This window comes from Anolis sagrei, chromosome 2 (genome assembly GCF_037176765.1).
Source record: "Anolis sagrei isolate rAnoSag1 chromosome 2, rAnoSag1.mat, whole genome shotgun sequence".
Classification (NCBI taxonomy): Eukaryota; Metazoa; Chordata; class Lepidosauria; order Squamata; family Dactyloidae; genus Anolis; species Anolis sagrei.
Window position 1 is genome coordinate 140,790,622 of NC_090022.1, and position 17,633 is coordinate 140,808,254.

Consider the following 17,633-nt stretch of genomic DNA (forward strand, 5'->3'; position numbering starts at 1 on the left):
AGTTACATAAAATACATAGCTATTGGCGAAAATAACATTACATATAGTAAGATTGAGAGGAATTTCCAAGATGATTATTTTGTTATGTTGCAACATACCTAAAAACTTGCCAAACTTTCCTCACTTCCTGGAGATTACCTTATGAGTTGTCACTGTCATTCAAATTAGTCATAAGTGGTTTCTGCTTTCTAGCTAGAAGTATTACTGCAAATAAGCAGTAACAGGGTTGTTGAAGGCTTTCATGGCTAGAATCACTCAGTTGCTATGAGTTTTCCGGGCTGTATGTCTGTGTTCCAGAAGCATTATCTCCTGACGTTTCGCCCACATCTATGGCAGGTATCCTGTTGGAAACTAGGCAAGCAAGGTTTACATATCTGTGGAATGTCCAGGGTGGGAGAAAGAACTCTTGTCTGCTTGAGGCAAGTGTGAATGTTACAATTGACCACCTTGATTAGCCTTGAATAAATGGCCTTGCAGCTTCAAAGCCTGGCTGGCTCCTGCCTGGGGGAATCCTTTATTGAGGTGTTAGCTGGACCCTGATTGCTTCCTGTCTGAACTTCCCTTTTTTTTTAGTGTTGCTGTTCATTTCCTGTTCTGATTTTAGAGTTTTTTTTAGTACTGGTAGCCGGATTTTGTTTATTTTCATGGTTTCCCCCTTTCTGTTGAAATTGGCCACATGCTTGTGTATTTCAGTGGCTTCCCTATGTAGTCTGACATACTGGTTGTTAGAGTGGTTCAGTATTTCGGTGTTCTCAAATAATATCTGTGTCCATCAGGTGCTCTGCTATGGCTAACTTCTCTGACTGAATTAGCCTGCAGTGCCTTTCATGTTCCTTGATTCGTGTTTGGGCGCTGCATTTGGTGGTCCCTGAGACCTGATTCCAGCAACTGAGAATGGACAGAGCACTCTACACAAACAGGCAAAGAAGATAAAGGCTACAACCTGTAACTCCCATGTTCCCTTTTGCCATACATAATTACTCCGACTTCTTTGAACCCTATTGTTTGAATATCCGAACTATCTTGTTAACAACGTATCCTGCAGATATAATTTTGTGGATCATGACATGTAAATCTTTGTGTTAAGCTGCTACAATTTGTTATACAAGCAGCAGCATACCAAGCAATTGGTGGTATCAAATCTTCAAAGAGACATAATTCAACTTTTACAAAAACTGTGGATGTACTTTTGGCCAAAGATCTCCAGGAAATATGCTCTTCCCCCATCACAACTGTAGACACGTTTCCAGTTAGGAATGAAAGGCAAAGAATGCTGCAGTGGAATTTCAAGAATGTATCTACAAGTCTCTTTTAATGTACTTTTGTGTTTATTAAAATAATAATGAGTGTTGCTAAATAAGCCTCTTTGAAAGAAAAATCAATACATTTAAAAAGCAGTCCAAGATCATTCCAATGCAATGGAAGAAGAAATTTCCTTTTTCTAGTGCAAGGTGGAAAGTTACCCATCCCACAGTCAAAACAATTAGAAAAGGTTGGGTGTTCACAGTGGTAGTTCTGTTAAATACAGCACGGGTATTTATCCATTTTCTGTAATGTGATATGCGTACATAGACTCCTGGAAATTTGGGTCGGCCACAGCCAACCCCATAGCTGGTGATTCCTATCAGGTAAAACCTTTTTTCCTTTGGAAAATAGCACATCAGAGGTCCACCACTGTCTCCCTGGGAAATGAATGAGACAAAGGAGGAGTGATCATTATATTCTGAAGCTTTTGGATACAGAAGGATTTTGACCCAGTAATTCTGACATGACCACGTGAACTGTCCAAACATGTAGATGAATCTAGAATGCCTGAATTAAGAAGTCCTGAATGCTATGAATGCCTCACTGTATCCAGCCTGATAAGTGAACACAGGGTTTTTGTCTTAACATTATCAACAATGTTCTGAAAATTCCACCTGAATGCTAAATACACTTATCATAAAATTCAAGCTACAGATTATTTTTACTATTACAACTGCTGCTGCTTCAAAATTATCAGTTTGGCATGGAACTGAAATAGTACTCCATTAGCTACTACTAAAGGGACATCTATGAAGACACTGTGATGCAGCTTGAAACCTGTTTGGCAGACACCAGTTTTGCTGTGCAGATTATTAGATTGCAATATCAGGAACTGATTCAAGGCCAGAATAGTGATTACACTGAACACAAAACATGTTCACAGTCCACCTCTCTGTAAAGCCCCCCCCCCCCCCCCCGCCCCCGCTCCCGCTTTCCAGGAGAAATACCTACTAGAGGAATATGAGGTGGGAAAGAAGAGAAAGTGACAATTAAAAGCAGAGGTAATTGATAATTCCTCCCAGGAAATCAATCAGCCCCCTGCTGCCAGCCATGCCCTTGGTTTGTATTTCAGCAGCCCCCACTTCTGGATTCTTTAATGCAATGTAGCAGGGGCAGGTAGCTACAATGCCCTCCATATCTTGTGAGCCTGATTTCACCCTGCATCTGGGATATATTCGGACCTACTACAACACACTTTATGGCTTGTTTAAGACTTTCCTTCCACTTTTTAAATACACTGTATTCTCTTTAATGCAAGCTGCACATTGGTGGTGTGTGTTTCGTGGCCACTACAATTTCAAGTCATCTCAAAGCTGCTTTGAATAGTCAGTGTAAATGATCTTCACTTGAGGTGCAACTATACTTGGTGATGACATATAGTGTCAATATGAGAAAACATTTTAATTTTACCATGACCCTTCTGATAATTCATTTCACTACACAAAGTGCTTCAACTAATGTCTATTTCTCAGTCTACTATTCTTGGTTAACTGGTATAAAACATGCTTTAAATGGGAATTTTCTCTATTTTACCTGGCAGCTATCAACCTCTCCATCTTCAGAGCCAGCACACATCATATTCCATGTTACTGTTCCTGCGTACCAATCATATTTGTTACAAACTCTTAGTGGAATAACGTTAACCCGAGCTTCCTGTAATATATATTTTCCTTTGCCTGTAATTAAAGCATAGAATATTACTACTGACATCCACATATTCAAGTAATTCCATAAAAAAAACACCTTTACACTGAAATTATGGATAATCAAATGACTCAAGGTACCAAATGTGTAACAACATGGCAATAGCTAGAAAATTAAGAGTTATAAACTTATTAGATTACACTTGATTATTTGAAATCTCAACTGAACTTTCAAAATACTTTATCAATAATATTCAAGGAAATTAAGCGTACAAATCAATTTTGCCAAGCTGTATTTTATTCAAATCTTACTTTTCTGTATTACGTTCCTCAGATAAGACAAAGCATATCACTTTACACCTGAGAAGAAAAACTGGTGGCATATCTAATCACAGTTTCAAAAAAATGAAAGTAAAGTGATGGTGATAGTAAAGAAGACTTGGCAATTCTATAGTACATGTACAGAAATGTATAGCAGTTTATAGTTATAAATATGAACTTTTGTAGAAAAAGTTTATATTGACATCAAATCCCATCTCTCATGCTAAATTTACTGTAGGCCCACATATTACACAAGTATACGTTGCGTGGTTTCAGTTATACACGAAGACCAGCTCTGTGGACAAAAGCCAGGGCCGTTGAAGCCAGTCTGCTCACTATGAGCTCCCTAAAGCAGCCTCCTCTCTGGGTTTCAAATCTGGTGGAAAGCTGGCTACCTAGACTCTTATACCTTCCTGTTGAGAAAGGGGTCCACATCTTTTCCCCGCATAGAGAAGCTAAGGAGTCTGTTCCCTTTCGTGGTAGACAAAATCCAGTTGATCTTTAGTTGCTTCTGCTACTGAGAAAAGAGATGAGGAGAAAGGGCCGTCTCCTGAATTCTCCATTAAATAGCCCCCAGTGTTTCCTCAGAAACATCAGATCCAATATTAATGCCAACCATTCTTCCTCAAGTAAACATAATTTAGGATTGACTAATGAAGTAGCCAACTCTGAAACTCGCCTAAATAATATTATTACCACCAAAAATGCTACTTTCAAAGATAGTAATGTCAATGATGGTTTTAAAAAATGCCCAGTTAACTTATTCAACACTAGTTTCAAATCCCAACTTGGGAACCCGTGTCTTGCTGAAGAATTCTTCAAAGTTACATTTCTGAGATATAATTTTATATAAAAACTAGCGTTGCTGTGGCCCAGTGTGGTGATCTAGAAAATAAAGTAATGAGAAAATGCTGGTTTCTAATATATGTTATTTCTTTATGCTTGTGGGTAAACAGTATTTCTTGTAGTTTCTTTGTCAGTGTTGATGTAGAGATTGTCTGGTTTGCCTACTCTGAAACATGCAACATATAATTGTCCTTCTTTAGGGGTCCCTTTCAAATCTATTATACTATCAGTCATATTCATATGTGTGTGTGTGTGAATCATATCTATCTATCTGTATCTATGGCTGGATGGCTCTTTTTCAGGAGGGCTTTGATTATCTTTTCTTGCCCTGGTGAAAAGAGTTGGACTGGAAGGCCTTAAGACAGTCTTTCTCAACCTGGGGGCTGGGGCCCCTGGGGGGGGGGTCTCAATGGAGTGTCAGAGGGGTCACCAAAGGTCAGCAGAGAACAGTCTTTTCTGTTGGTCTTGGGAATTCAGTGTGAGAAGTTTGGCCCAATTCTATCATTGGTGGGGTTCAGAATGGTCTTTGATTGTAGGTGAACTATAAATCCCAGTAACTACAACTCCCAAATGTCAAGGTCTATTTTCCCTAAACTCCACCAGTGTTCACGTTTGGGCATATTGAGTATTCGTGCCAAGTTTGGTCTAGAGCTTTCATTGTTTGAGTCCAGTGTACTCTGGATGCAGGTGAACTACAAATCTCCAAAACTCAAGGTCAATGCCCACCAAACCCTGCCAGTATTTTCTGTTGGTCATGAGAGTTCTGTGTGCCAAGTTTGGTTCAATTCCATCATTGGTGGAGTTCAGAATGCTCTTTGATTGTAGGTGAACTATAAATCCCAGCAACTACAACTCTCAAATGAAAAAATAACCCCCCCCCCAATCCCACCAGTATTCAAATTTGGGTGTAATTGGGTGTTTGTGCCAAATTTGGTCCAATGAATGAAAATACATCCTGTTGTGAAATGACAGTTATGAAGTAGGAATGAAAATAATGTTATGGTTGGGTGTTACCAGGAGGGGGGGACCAGGAAGGTCAGGGCATCTCGGTCCAGGCATGTCCCAGAAGGAGGGCAAACCACCTCCACAACATGAGGAAGTATATTAAGGGGTTGCGACATTAGAAACATTATGTGTGTGTATGTATGTGTATATGTGCATGTATATTTATGTATGCATGTGTATATTTGTGTGTGCACGTGTATATGAATGTATGTGTGTCTGTCTATATGTATATATGTGTATATGTATATATTCATGTTTGCGTGTGTATATGTGTATGAGTATGTATGTGTATGTGTGTATATATGTACGACTTGTCATGAGTGTAGGTATGGGAAATATGAGATCCCTATAAACAGACACTATATATTTATTTTTAAATAATTTATTTTTAAAGACACAAAAGAGACATGCACAAGAAGTGGAAAAAGGGAGAAATCACCAAAGAAGAATTCAAACAAATAGCCAACACCTGTAGGGAAAAGGTCCGCAAAGCTAAAGCAAAAAACGAGCTCAGACTTGCCAGGGACATTAAAAACAATAAAAAGGGCTTCTATTCTTATGTCAGTAGAAAAAGGAAAAACAAGGAGGCGATAGGACCTCTTCGAGGAGAAGATGGGGCAATGCTGACAGGGGATAGGGAAAAGGCAGAACTACTTAATGCCTTCTTTGCCTCGGTCTTCTCACAAAAAGAGAGTCTTCAACCTCAGCAAGATGGAGTGGATGAGGGATTGGAGGACATCCAACCCCAAATTGGGAAAGAAGTCGTCCAGGAATACCTGGCCGCTCTTAATGAGTTCAAGTCCCCAGGGCCAGATCAACTACACCCAAGAGTATTGAAGGAACTAGCGGAAGTCATTTCGGAACCATTGGCAACCATCTTTGAGAGTTCTTGGAGAACGGGAGAAGTTCCAGCAGATTGGAGGAGGGCCAATGTGGTCCCAATCTTCAAGAAGGGAAAAAAGGACGACCCAAACAACTACCGTCCGGTCAGCCTCACGTCGATACCGGGCAAGATTCTGGAAAAGATTGTTAAGGAAGCGGTCTGCAAACACTTAGAAACAAATGCAGTCATCGCTAATAGTCAACATGGATTTATCAAAAACAAGTCATGCCAGACTAATCTGATCTCTTTCTTCGATAGAGCTACAAGCTGGGTAGATGCGGGGAATGCCGTGGATGTAGCGTACCTGGATTTCAGTAAGGCCTTCGACAAGGTCCCCCATGACCTTCTGGCAAGGAAACTAGTCCAATGTGGGCTAGGCAAAACTACGGTGAGGTGGATCTGTAATTGGTTAAGTGGACGAACACAGAGAGTGCTCACTAATGCTTCCTCTTCATCTTGGAAAGAAGTGATGAGCGGAGTGCCGCAGGGTTCCGTCCTGGGCCCGATCCTGTTCAACATCTTTATTAATGACTTAGATGAAGGGCTAGAAGGCATGATCATCAAGTTTGCAGACGACACCAAATTGGGAGGGATAGCCAATAGTCCAGAGGACAGGAGCAGAATTCAAAACGATCTTGACAGATTAGAGAGATGGGCCAAAACTAACAAAATGAAGTTCAACAGTGACAAATGCAAGATACTCCACTTTGGCAGAAAAAATGAAATGCAAAGATACAGAATGGGGGACGCCTGGCTCGAGAGCAGTACGTGTGAAAAAGATCTTGGAGTCCTCGTGAACAACAAGTTAAACATGAGCCAACAATGTGATGTGGCGGCAAAAAAAGCCAATGGGATTTTGGCCTGCATCAATAGGAGCATAGTGTCTAGATCTAAGGAAGTCATGCTACCCCTCTATTCTGCTTTGGTTAGACCACATCTGGAATATTGTGTCCAATTCTGGGCACCACAATTCAAGAGAGATATTGACAAGCTGGAATGTGTCCAGAGGAGGGCGACTAAAATGATCAAGGGTCTGGAGAACAAGCCCTATGAGGAGCGGCTTAGGGAACTGGGCATGTTTAGCCTGAAGAAGAGAAGGCTGAGAGGAGATATGATAGCCATGTATAAATATGTGAGAGGAAGCCACAGGGAGGAGGGAGCAAGCTTGTTTTCTGCTTCCTTGGAGACTAGGACGCGGAGCAATGGCTTCAAACTACAAGAGAGGAGATTCCATCTGAACATTAGGAAGAACTTCCTGACTGTGAGAGCCGTTCAGCAGTGGAACTCTCTGCCCCGGAGTGTGGTGGAGGCTCCTTCTTTGGAAGCTTTTAAGCAGAGGCTGGATGGCCATTTGTCAGGGGTGATTTGAATGCAATATTCCTGCTTCTTGGCAGGGGGTTGGACTGGATGGCCCATGAGGTCTCTTCCAACTCTTTGATTCTATGATTCTATGAATGTCTACAGGTATGTGTGGCTGTCTATATTATGTGTGTTTTTATGTTTTGAAGGTGTGTGTATATATTTGTGTGTGTCTGTAGCCATATATGTTTGTCTGTGAATCGTTTTCTATATCAATGAGTGGATGGCCCTCTGTTGGGAGGGCTTTGGTTGTGTCTGGCCTGGTAGGAGGGGCTTGGACTGGATGACCCTTCTAAATCTATGGTACCATATATATCTATACTAGCTGTACCCGCCACGCGTTGCTGTGGCCAACCTTCCCTCCCTCTCTCCTTCTTTCCCTCTTTCCTTCCTTTCTTCTTTTTATTTCCCTATCTCTCATCTTCCATCTCTACCTGTTTCTTTCCTCCCTTTCTTTGCTCTTTGGTTACATCCTTCCTTCCATATCTTTTGTTCCTTCTCTCCCTTCCCTCTCTTTTTCCTTTCCCTTTTTTATTTCCTTCTCTCCTTTCTTGCTTCTCTTTCTTTCTTTCTTTCCCTCCCTGCTTCTCTCCTTCCTTCCTTCCTTCCTTTCTTCCTTCCCTTTTTCCCTCCTCGTTACTTCTTGACTGTCCCTTCCATTTAATATTGTATTTATTTCTTAGAAAAAAGGAAAGGAAGGAGGAAGGAAGGAGGGACAGGAAGGAAGGAAAAGAAAGGAGAGGCAGGAAGGGAGGGAGGAAGGAGGGGAAGGAAATGAAGAATGAGAAAGAAGGAGGAAAGGGAGGGAGGGAGGAAAAGAAGGAAAGGAAGGAGGGACAGGAAGGAAGGAAAAAGGGAGGGGGGAAGAAGGGAAGGAAGGGAAAAAAAGGAGGGACAGGAAGGGAGGGAGGAGAAGGAAGGTGGAAGGAAGGAGGGAAAGAAAGGAGGGGGATGAAGAAAGGCGGGAGGGAAGGAAATGAGGGGGAAGGAAATGAAAGGGAAAGAGGAAAGGGAGGGAGGAAAAGAAGGAAAGGAAGAAGGAAGGAGGGACAGGAAGGGAGGAAGAAAGGAGGGAAAGAAAGGAGGGGGATGAAGAAAGGAGGGAGGGAAGGAAATGAAGGGGAAGGAAATGAAGAAAGGGAAAGGAGGAAAATGAGGGAGGAAAAGAAGGAAAGGAATAAGGAAGGAGGGACAGGAAGGAAAAGGGGAGGGAGGGAGAAGGAAGAAGGAAAGAGGGGAAGAAAGGAGGGAGGGAAGGAAATGAAGCAAGGGAAAGAAGGAGGAAAGGGAGGGAGGAAGGAAAAGAAGGAGGGAAAGAAGGAAAAGAAGGAAGGAAAGGGAGGAAAGAAGGGAAGGGAGGGAGAGAAGAAAGGTCCTTCATTCAAGCACCGTGGACCTTCCTCCTCCCCCCCTCCCCTTCTTCCTTGCGTGGATGCTCCGTTGCTGCTGCCGTTGCTGCTGCTTTCCCAACAGGCTTGGAGGTGGCGTGGGACGCGGCGGGGCTTGGAGTGGGCGGGGATTCAGCGGGGGAAGATGGAGGGGGAGGAGGGATGGTTTTGACAGGGCGGGCTTGGAGGCGGCGTGGGAGGGGTAAGATGAAGGAGGTTCTTGGAGGTGTGTGTGTGTGTGCGGCGGGGGGAGGAGTGAAGGAGCATGGAGGATGGAGGTGTGGCTTGCCCGGAGGGAGCGTTGGCCGGCAGGCCATGTGCGCGCGCCAGGGAACTTGCGGCTGGGTGCCATTGCGCATGCTCAGTTGTTTTGTCGTTTTGTGAGTGTGTTGTTGTGTTGTTTTTTACTTTGATTCGGTTTGTACCTAGTGGGTTGTGGTAGGTGCATGGGAATTTTGGTTAATTTCCGTTGGGGGGTTTTTGAGTCTTGCTGCTCCGTTTAACGCCCAGAACAGATTTATAGATATAGATCTACATACATATATATCTGTATGAATAGTTATTTTTATCTATGGCTGTATGGCCCTTTGTAGGATGGGCTTTGACTGTGTCCTCCTTCCCTGTTGAAGGGGGTTGGATAGTATATGATAGTATATCTCCCCATCTCATTCATATAAATCTATATCCTTGTGACAGTCTGAGAATGTAGCAAGTAAATCTCTCTTGTGGGTTGCAACAGCTCCCTAAACATTTGTGCCCAACCACTGTTCAGCTATTGATATGAAACAGTAGTAAACGTATGCATGGCAAAGGTTTATGATATCTCTATATGAGCTCTATAAATTTCTCATTTAACAATAATTTTCTTTAAACTTTAAAAGATGGGTTATTTTTACCTTTCTCCTCTTTGCTTCCCCACCCACTTATGTAGCATGGAGTTTCCTGAGTTATAAAACGAGGAGTATTAGATATGCAGATGGGCTGAATATGGTCACTGAACATGACAGATGTTTGTAGTTTAAACAAGGCAATATCATTGTCATAGAACTCGTCCTTGAAGTTAGAATGGACCAATATAGCTCTGACCAGGCTCTTTACAGTATGAGTGTGATGGTCAAATAGATCATGCAAACCAAGTACAACTCTCCAGAAATTTGGATTCCTAGAAAAAGAATACAAGTGCTTAAAATCAACAATTACTAATTACTTGTTATGTCAGATATTTTGTAAGTTATCATGAACTTCACAATCTACAAAACATTACATATGAAGTTAGACTTAAATCAGATTCAAGAATTTCCTTCAAATAATAAATGTGGGATCTCATCAAGGCAAATGCTTCAATAATACTTATGTATACAGCTTAATGGAAGATGACAATTTTTCCACATGTAAAGTTTATTTATAACCTGAAAGAATTTTTTTCAGAAGCTGGTATATCACTATCAAGAGAGTATCACATTCATGATTGACTGACATCACAAATGCTTAGACCAGGCAACGTGAATCATATTTTATGGCTTTTATTTTCGATTTCTTGAGCAGCAGCTGCTCTTTGTACCATGTAAACCATCCACCTATTTACAATATTATTGTATAATTTATATCCTTCTTTTTCCCAAATGGAGCCCATTTTGGAAGAAACTAAGTGTAGCTGCATAAAACAGTTTATGTCATTCATTGTTCAAAATAGCAATAAAAAGATGCATACCACAAAGATAACACAATATTCTTCAGATGCTATGGAAATCACAATTTGTAAAATGAAAGGCAAATTGGAAGCCATAGGTATCTCTTGTGGCAGTAAGGTTCATAGTTTAATTATATGCTAGGTAAAAAGCACTTCCTGTTACTTGTTTTTAATCTGTTTCACCATCCATCTTCAGGTGACCTTGGACTCTAAAATTATGAGACAAGAGGAAAACGTTTCTCCTTATCTTTCTCCTCACCGTGTATAATTTTATATGCATCTCTTCCGTTTCTTCTTACCTTTTTCTAAGCCAGACAGACTCACACACTTTAACAGCACCACAAGCAAACTTTGGGGAATACTAAAGAAATGGTCTTTTCCCTCATTCTGCAACCAAACCTAAGGAACTCACCATCCAGATCTTGAATTGAAACAAATACTAGTACTAAAATCAAGTCTGGAGGTTAAAGGTAGCAACCAGTAGACTTTGTTCTCCACTAACATCTGTCAATTAAATCAAAGAAATGAAGTGGAAGGTGTTCCAGTGATGGTGTAAAATCAACAGGGCCAAAAAATTGAACTTTCATTTCCAGAGGCATATGCCTTGCTACAGTCTGGGATTAATGAGGGTTGCAACAAACAATCAACAAACAAGATGCGCAAGCACCTACTCTGTGTCCCACAAGTGTGCATCCAAGATTGCATTTTTCTGTTACAATGTTACAATCCAGAGTTCCTTCAGAAAGCATTACCGGCCATAAACATTTATAGCTGAGTGATTCTGCTGGACTGTTTGCTGCTATGCCACTTTAGAACACCCATTACTTTTATATTTGAGTGAGTTCATCTATATTAATTATTATAAATGGGGCAAGCTTTGTCTCTCTGCAGTCCCTGAGGCAGAGGATCATGTACAAGATTTTATATTGTAATTGGCCCATCTAGCCCTTTTCTTCCTGTTCTACTTCCCTTGCTGCCTTACCATGAAGTATCCTTCGGTTCAGTGAAGAGTGGAGCAGACAGACCCTCTCATTGAAAAGGAGGGATGAGCTGTGGATTGTATTTGCATAATTCTCCCAACAATTAGTTAGGAATCCCAATGACATGTCTGTTTTTTCTCTTTGGATTCTAAAGTAGGAAATTAAATTATTTCATTAAATACATTCTGGTTAAGTGCTTATTGTTCTTAGTTTTCTGCAATTTATTCAACTAAAGGAGTCTCTCCTCCTCTAGCTAGGCAAATTTTAAATTGCTTAGAAACCTTCCATAGAAAACTGATTTTCCCCCCTGTTGCCATACTCCTCACTGACTGAAGGGATTTCTCCTGGCAAGTCCAACTTTTCCGTTTTCAAACTAATGTTGTCTAACATTTTTTCTTACCACAAACTTGTTTTTACATTCTAAGAATCTCCAGACAAGTGCTTTCTTTGCCTTGGCCTCTACATCTTACACAGAGTATCTGGTTACTCACTTTCTCTTTCCTCCATTCATTTCAGTTTTACCCAAGTGTTGTTTATCCCTAGCAATAACTGACTTCTGACTACATAAGAGCATTGTCTGTATACACAGGAATCATTTATATTCAGGTTTTACCCATGTAAAAGATAAAAGATAACCGATACTACAAACAACAAGTTTTCTCTCCGATAGGCTTAGCATGGGTGTGAAGTCTCGGCCTAGTATTTATTTCCCTGTTTGCCTGTGGACTGTTCCATTTTGATAAGTTTAGGGGAGAAGCTTAGGTTCCCTCTAGAGGCCAAGCTCGGTTGGTGCAGCCCATTCTGACTCAGAGCCAGAATGGGCTGGTGAAAGAATCTTTTTTCCCATTCTTTTCAGACAATAGCTTATAGTTGGTTGCCAGAAAGTGTCTGGTCTGGCTTGCAGTCTGAACAGGCCATCCTTAGCACATACATGCCCCAGAGTTCATAGACAATAGATGCCTCATAGTATAGTTATACATGCCATAGTCTATAGTCATACATCCCCCATAGTTATAGTCATATTTACCTCATAGAAATTATAGTTGTTTTTTACCTCAGAGTTATACCATCATAATCAAACTGCACCTCTGTATACCTTGTTTGATTCATCGTGATTGTTTAGTAAACTTAATTGGTTGAATTTAGTCTTCTCTGTAGAGTTTTATTTTGGGGGAATTACAGTACTTATAGGGCATACCGATGGTCACTGGGAAAATAGCCAAACACATTTAGTTTTCTCATTAGATCTTCCTGGTGTGCCATCATAATGGGGCAATAAACATTGAGTAGGAAAGAGCTGATTGACATATATCTAAAAATACTGAATATGTATAAATGTCCAAACTAAAAACCTTTTAATAAAATAATTTTATTTCACCAAAATGTATAGAAAAGTTTCAGAACTAAAAGAAACTTACCCCCATTTTATTATACAGTGTGCTGCTGTCAGCACAGAATTATTGTTAATCAAAGATCCACCACAAACATGGTGATATCCAGTACCAAAGCGGTAAACCTGAAGACTAACTTGCCATGGCCATGCTCCAATTTGAGCATCATGGCCACCTACAATCCGAGGCTTTGTTTGCGATCCCACAGCAGGGCGTAATCCACATTCTAGAAACAAAAAGGCATATCTATGAGATGAAATTGTTGTAAGGATTCGAAAAAACACAGCCTTTATTCAACAACATACTTTAAACTAAGTCCTAGAAACCATTATTTCAGACTTACCAATTTGTCACAACAATTCTGTTCCTAGACTGTTTTCTCCTGGAGAGATTACACAAGCCTAACAAAATCTATACATGTATGAATCATTATCAGAAACTGATCTGAAAGCATAATCTGGCCTGTTTGGCTCATGGTTAAGATCATATGATTTATTGTTAAATAATAGCTTGACTTTAAACATATAGAATAATCAATAAACTTTGCACATACAGTACTTACAAATTTATATGGCAGCACTGGTTAAGAGGGCCCAGCTGAGAGTTTATTATCTGAACTTATTTATTTATTATTATTTACTTTATTTGTATACCGCTGTTCTCAGCCCTTAGGCGACTCACAGCAGTTACTTCACTTCTAAAGAACCAACAACTGAATAAAAAACTGATGACTTTCTACCGCTGTGCTATAGTGTCCTAACTTACTGAATGTGTGAATGGTTTGGTAACTGCACTCCAATGGGTTACCATTACTCCTCAGAGAATCACTGGTTGCCCTCTCCCCTCTTTGTAAGAACTTTATACGTCCTGCAGCCCTAAGAAAGCTCAGAACATTATTAAGGATCCACCTAACCCAACTTTTTAAAAAAAAAAAATTATTACCATCTGGCAGATGGTACATGATGACAAAGACAAGGCAAATAGACTGAGAGATAGCTTTTATCCTAGGGCTGTAACTATATTTAACTCCATGGTTTCACATTGATGTATCATGGGGGCTGTGCGGTGGTGGTTGGAATGTGGAGGATTTGGTGTGTTGTTTTTGTGATATGTGCTAGCAAAAGCATTTAATTTTGTTGTACAATGACAATAAAATTATTCTATTCTATACCTCAATTGTGCATGTTCTTTTGAGCCTCAAAACATATATGGTAACAGTAAATGTTAACTACTCGCAAGTAAATGTGTTCCTAAATACACAGCCTTGAATTAGGTATAAAAACAATGCATGCATGTGTTGTCCCAAAAGCCATTGTTTAAGGCAGTGGTTCTGTCTGCTCCGCGGAGCTCTTGTCCGTGAGGCATACTGAGGGGCTCTGTACTTTCCTCCACCTCCTCCTGCTCCAAGGGTACACGCTGCTACCACCATGCTGCTTTCCTCCTTCCTCCTCTTTCCTTCTCCTGCTCCTTCCTTGAGGTCCAAATTCTCCCCAAGGCTCAACATATGACAGACGCCCTGGGGAAGCCCTGTTCCCACCAGTGCCAGGCAGGGTCCTGCGCCATGATGCAGTGGGCATCGAGGGGCACCAGGGCCCACTCGCCTTCCTTCGTCCTTTTAGTCCTCCCTCTGGATGCAAGGAGGGTACTTCTGCTCCCAGGAGTAGGAGGAATGAGGCTTTGCAATCCAGGCTGGGCTTTGCAAGGAGCGACCAGGTCCAGGCACCGAGCAGCGCACCCCAGGACCAGCCCACCTTCCTTCCTTTCTTCCCTCTGGCCTGGAAGGAGGGAGAGAGGGAAGAAAGGAGGGAGCAAGGAAGGTTCATATTATTGTTATTATGGCAAAGGCTAGATGGCTGTCTGTTGGGGTTGCTTGTGCTTGTACTGCATGGCAGAAGGGAGTTGGACTGGATGGCCCCTGGGGTCTTCCACTTAAATGTTATTAAGTTTATATTGGTTAAAACTGTTCTACATTGTAAATATTGCATTGTTCTTTCTCTTTTCCACTACAAACAAGATATGTGCAACATGCATAGGATTTTTTTCATTTTTTCCCAACTAGTTAACACACTCTTCATCCATCTGCCTCTGACCCAGCCCATTTGACAGATTTTAAAGCGCAATGCTGCCCGTGTGTCCAAAAGTTTGCCCATACCTGATATATGGGCCTCCTGGTGGCGCAGTGGGTTAAACCACGGAGATGCTGAATTTGCTGACCAAAAGGTCGGTGTTCGAATCTGGGGAGCGGGGTGAGTGCCTTTTGTTAGCCCCAGCTTCTGCCAAGCTAGTAGTTTGAAAACATGCAAATATGAGATTAATAGTACCTATTAATAGTACCTGCAGGAAGGTAACAGCACTCCAAGCAGTCATGCTGGACCCATGAGCTTGGAGACACCTACAGACAACACTGGCTCTTCAGCTTAGAAATACGCACACAAACACACACATACACACACACATTTCTTGGGGATCCACAAGAATCTTTTGCTTCAAAAAGATTCTGCAGCTGAAAAATTTTGAGAACCTCTGATTTAAGGACTCATCTTCTTAATATGTTGTTGAAGGCTTTCATGGCCGGAATCACTGGGATGCTGTGAGTTTTCCAGGCTGTATGGCCATGTTCCAAAAGCATTCTTTCCTGACGTTTCATCCACATCTATGGGAGGCATCCTCAGAGGTTGAGGAATCTGTTGGAAACTAGGCAAGTGAGGTTTATATATCTGTGGAATGTCCAGGTTGTGAATGTTACGAATGACCACCTTGATTAGCATTTAATGGACCTAGCAACTTCAATGCCTGGCTGGTCGCTGCCTGGGGGAACCTCCCTAGAGTTCTCCACCACTGGCAGCCAGATTCTGCCCACCCTCATCGTCTCCTTTCTGTTGAAATTGTCCACATTTATGGATTTCAATGGCCTCACTGTGTAGTCCAACATGGTAAGTGCCAGACTACTGGTGCAGACACATCTAAGCCAGTTTACATGTAATATTCCTGGCTTTATAAACAAATAAGTTACAGATCTGCACACCCCTCTTACCTTTTTGTTTCTTTCTTATGAACATTTCTTTGTTCTGTGCAAAATAAGGAAACCAGTTTACTATCAATTTACTAACCAAAATATTGAGTCCATCCTAATATTATTATTTTTGTCGTGTCAGGAGCAAGTCGCTTCTGGTGTGAGAGAATTGGCCGTCTGCAAGAACATTGCCCAGGGGACGCCCTGATGATTTGATGTTTTTATCATCCTTGTGGGAAGCTTCTCTCATGTCCCCGCATGAAGAGCTGGAGCTGATAGAGGGAGCTCATCCGCCGCTCCCCAGATTCGAACCTGCGACCTGTTGGTCTTCAGTCCTGCCGGTACAGGGGTTTAACCCACTGCGCCACCGGGGGCTCCTAATATTGAAACAAAAGGACTTCACTCGGATCACGAGATCCTTGTGTTAAAAGACAATACAAAAATAAAAGGAAAAGTAAGTAAAATTTAACTCGGGATCCCTCGGAAACCAAGAGGATGAAAAATGAAGTGGGTTTACCAGCAATGTTGTACAGGGCAAAAAGTCAACACTTCCAATGTTACAAATTAAGAGGAGTGTGGATGGTGCTCATCTGGAAATGGGAGACGACAGGGCACGTCCAAGAACACACTCCTCTAGTGATGCCACTCCTTGGGGTCGTTTCAGTTTAACGCATTTAAAGTCGTGCCTTCCAAATTTTGGTCCCCCAGATATTTCCAGAACATTTGTTGACTAAGGCCCCTTGTACACTGCCATATAATCCAGATTATCCAGGCAATCTCTGATTTGAACTGGATTATCTGAGTCTACCCTGCCGTATAATCCAGTTCAAAGCAAATAATCTGGATTTTATATGACAGCGTGGATGGGGCCTAATTCAGTGATAGTTTCTGAAGTCCAAAACACACGGGTGCTCAAAATTTGGGAATCAGGCGGGTTCCCACCGCAAATCGGGAAAAAATGGAATGTAAAGTTCCGCCGGAGCGCTTCTTCGCCCGCGCAGGCGCACTTCTTCCTTCCCGCCGCGGAGGCGGGCTAATAAACAACGAGGCCAAGAATGGGCCTACTCCTTCGACGCCTGCCGCCGGGCCCACCTGTTGAAGCCTGTGGTAACTGCGATGCCTTGCTCAGCATTACCAGCGCCCAAAACGAAGCGGCCGCGACGCCAAGGTCCCTGCTCATTCTCCCTCGGAGGAGACACGCGTGAATGTAGGCCCGCGCCTCCTCCCTCTCCCTCTCCCGCGCGCCCTCCTTCTCTCTCTCTCTCCCTCCGCCGAGGGACGGAAAGGCCGTTGGGTGTCACGTGACGGGAGCTCGAGCGAGTTGGCGCGGGGGCTTCGTCTCGTGCCGCCCTGCCATACGTCACGATTGGAACGCTCGCGTGCCTCTCCCGGCCAAGAGGAAGGAGGCGCTGATGCCCCCTTGGCCTCCCCTGCGTGAAGGAGAGTTCCCCGTTTCCCATAACTGCCCTGGTCGACGGCTGCCTTTAGAAGTTCCTTTCGGGACATAAAACATTCATGTTGTAATGTTTTTATATTTTTAGGTTTTCCATTGTATTGGTTTTACTCTTTTAAGGGTCTGGAAAACAAGCCCTATGAGGAGCGGCTTCAAGAGCTGGGTATGTTTAACCTGCAGAAGAGAAGGCTGAGAGGAGACATGATGGCCATGTATAAATATGTGAGGGGAAATCATAGGGAGGAGGGTTGTTTTCTGCTGCCCTGGGGACTAGGACACAGAACAATGGCTTCAAATAAGAGGAAAGAAGATTCCATCTGAATATTTGGAAGAACTGCCTAACTGTTCAGCAGTGG

General features: G+C 42.2%; 1 protein-coding gene across 1 annotated transcript; it reads right to left on the reverse strand.

Annotated features, from left to right (window-relative positions):
• Window positions 1–1,325: 1,325 nt before the first annotated feature.
• Window positions 1,326–17,284, reverse strand: LOC132765528 (transmembrane protease serine 12-like). The gene is made up of 6 exons (XM_067464822.1): window positions 16,960–17,284; window positions 14,325–14,586; window positions 12,839–13,057; window positions 9,647–9,912; window positions 2,839–2,981; window positions 1,326–1,682 (listed from the first exon to the last, which is right to left on the reverse strand). Exons 1-6 carry the CDS (start codon window positions 17,282–17,284, stop codon window positions 1,353–1,355), a joined length of 1,545 nt encoding a protein of 514 aa, XP_067320923.1. The 3' UTR covers window positions 1,326–1,352.
• Between the last annotated feature and the right edge of the window lie 349 nt (window positions 17,285–17,633).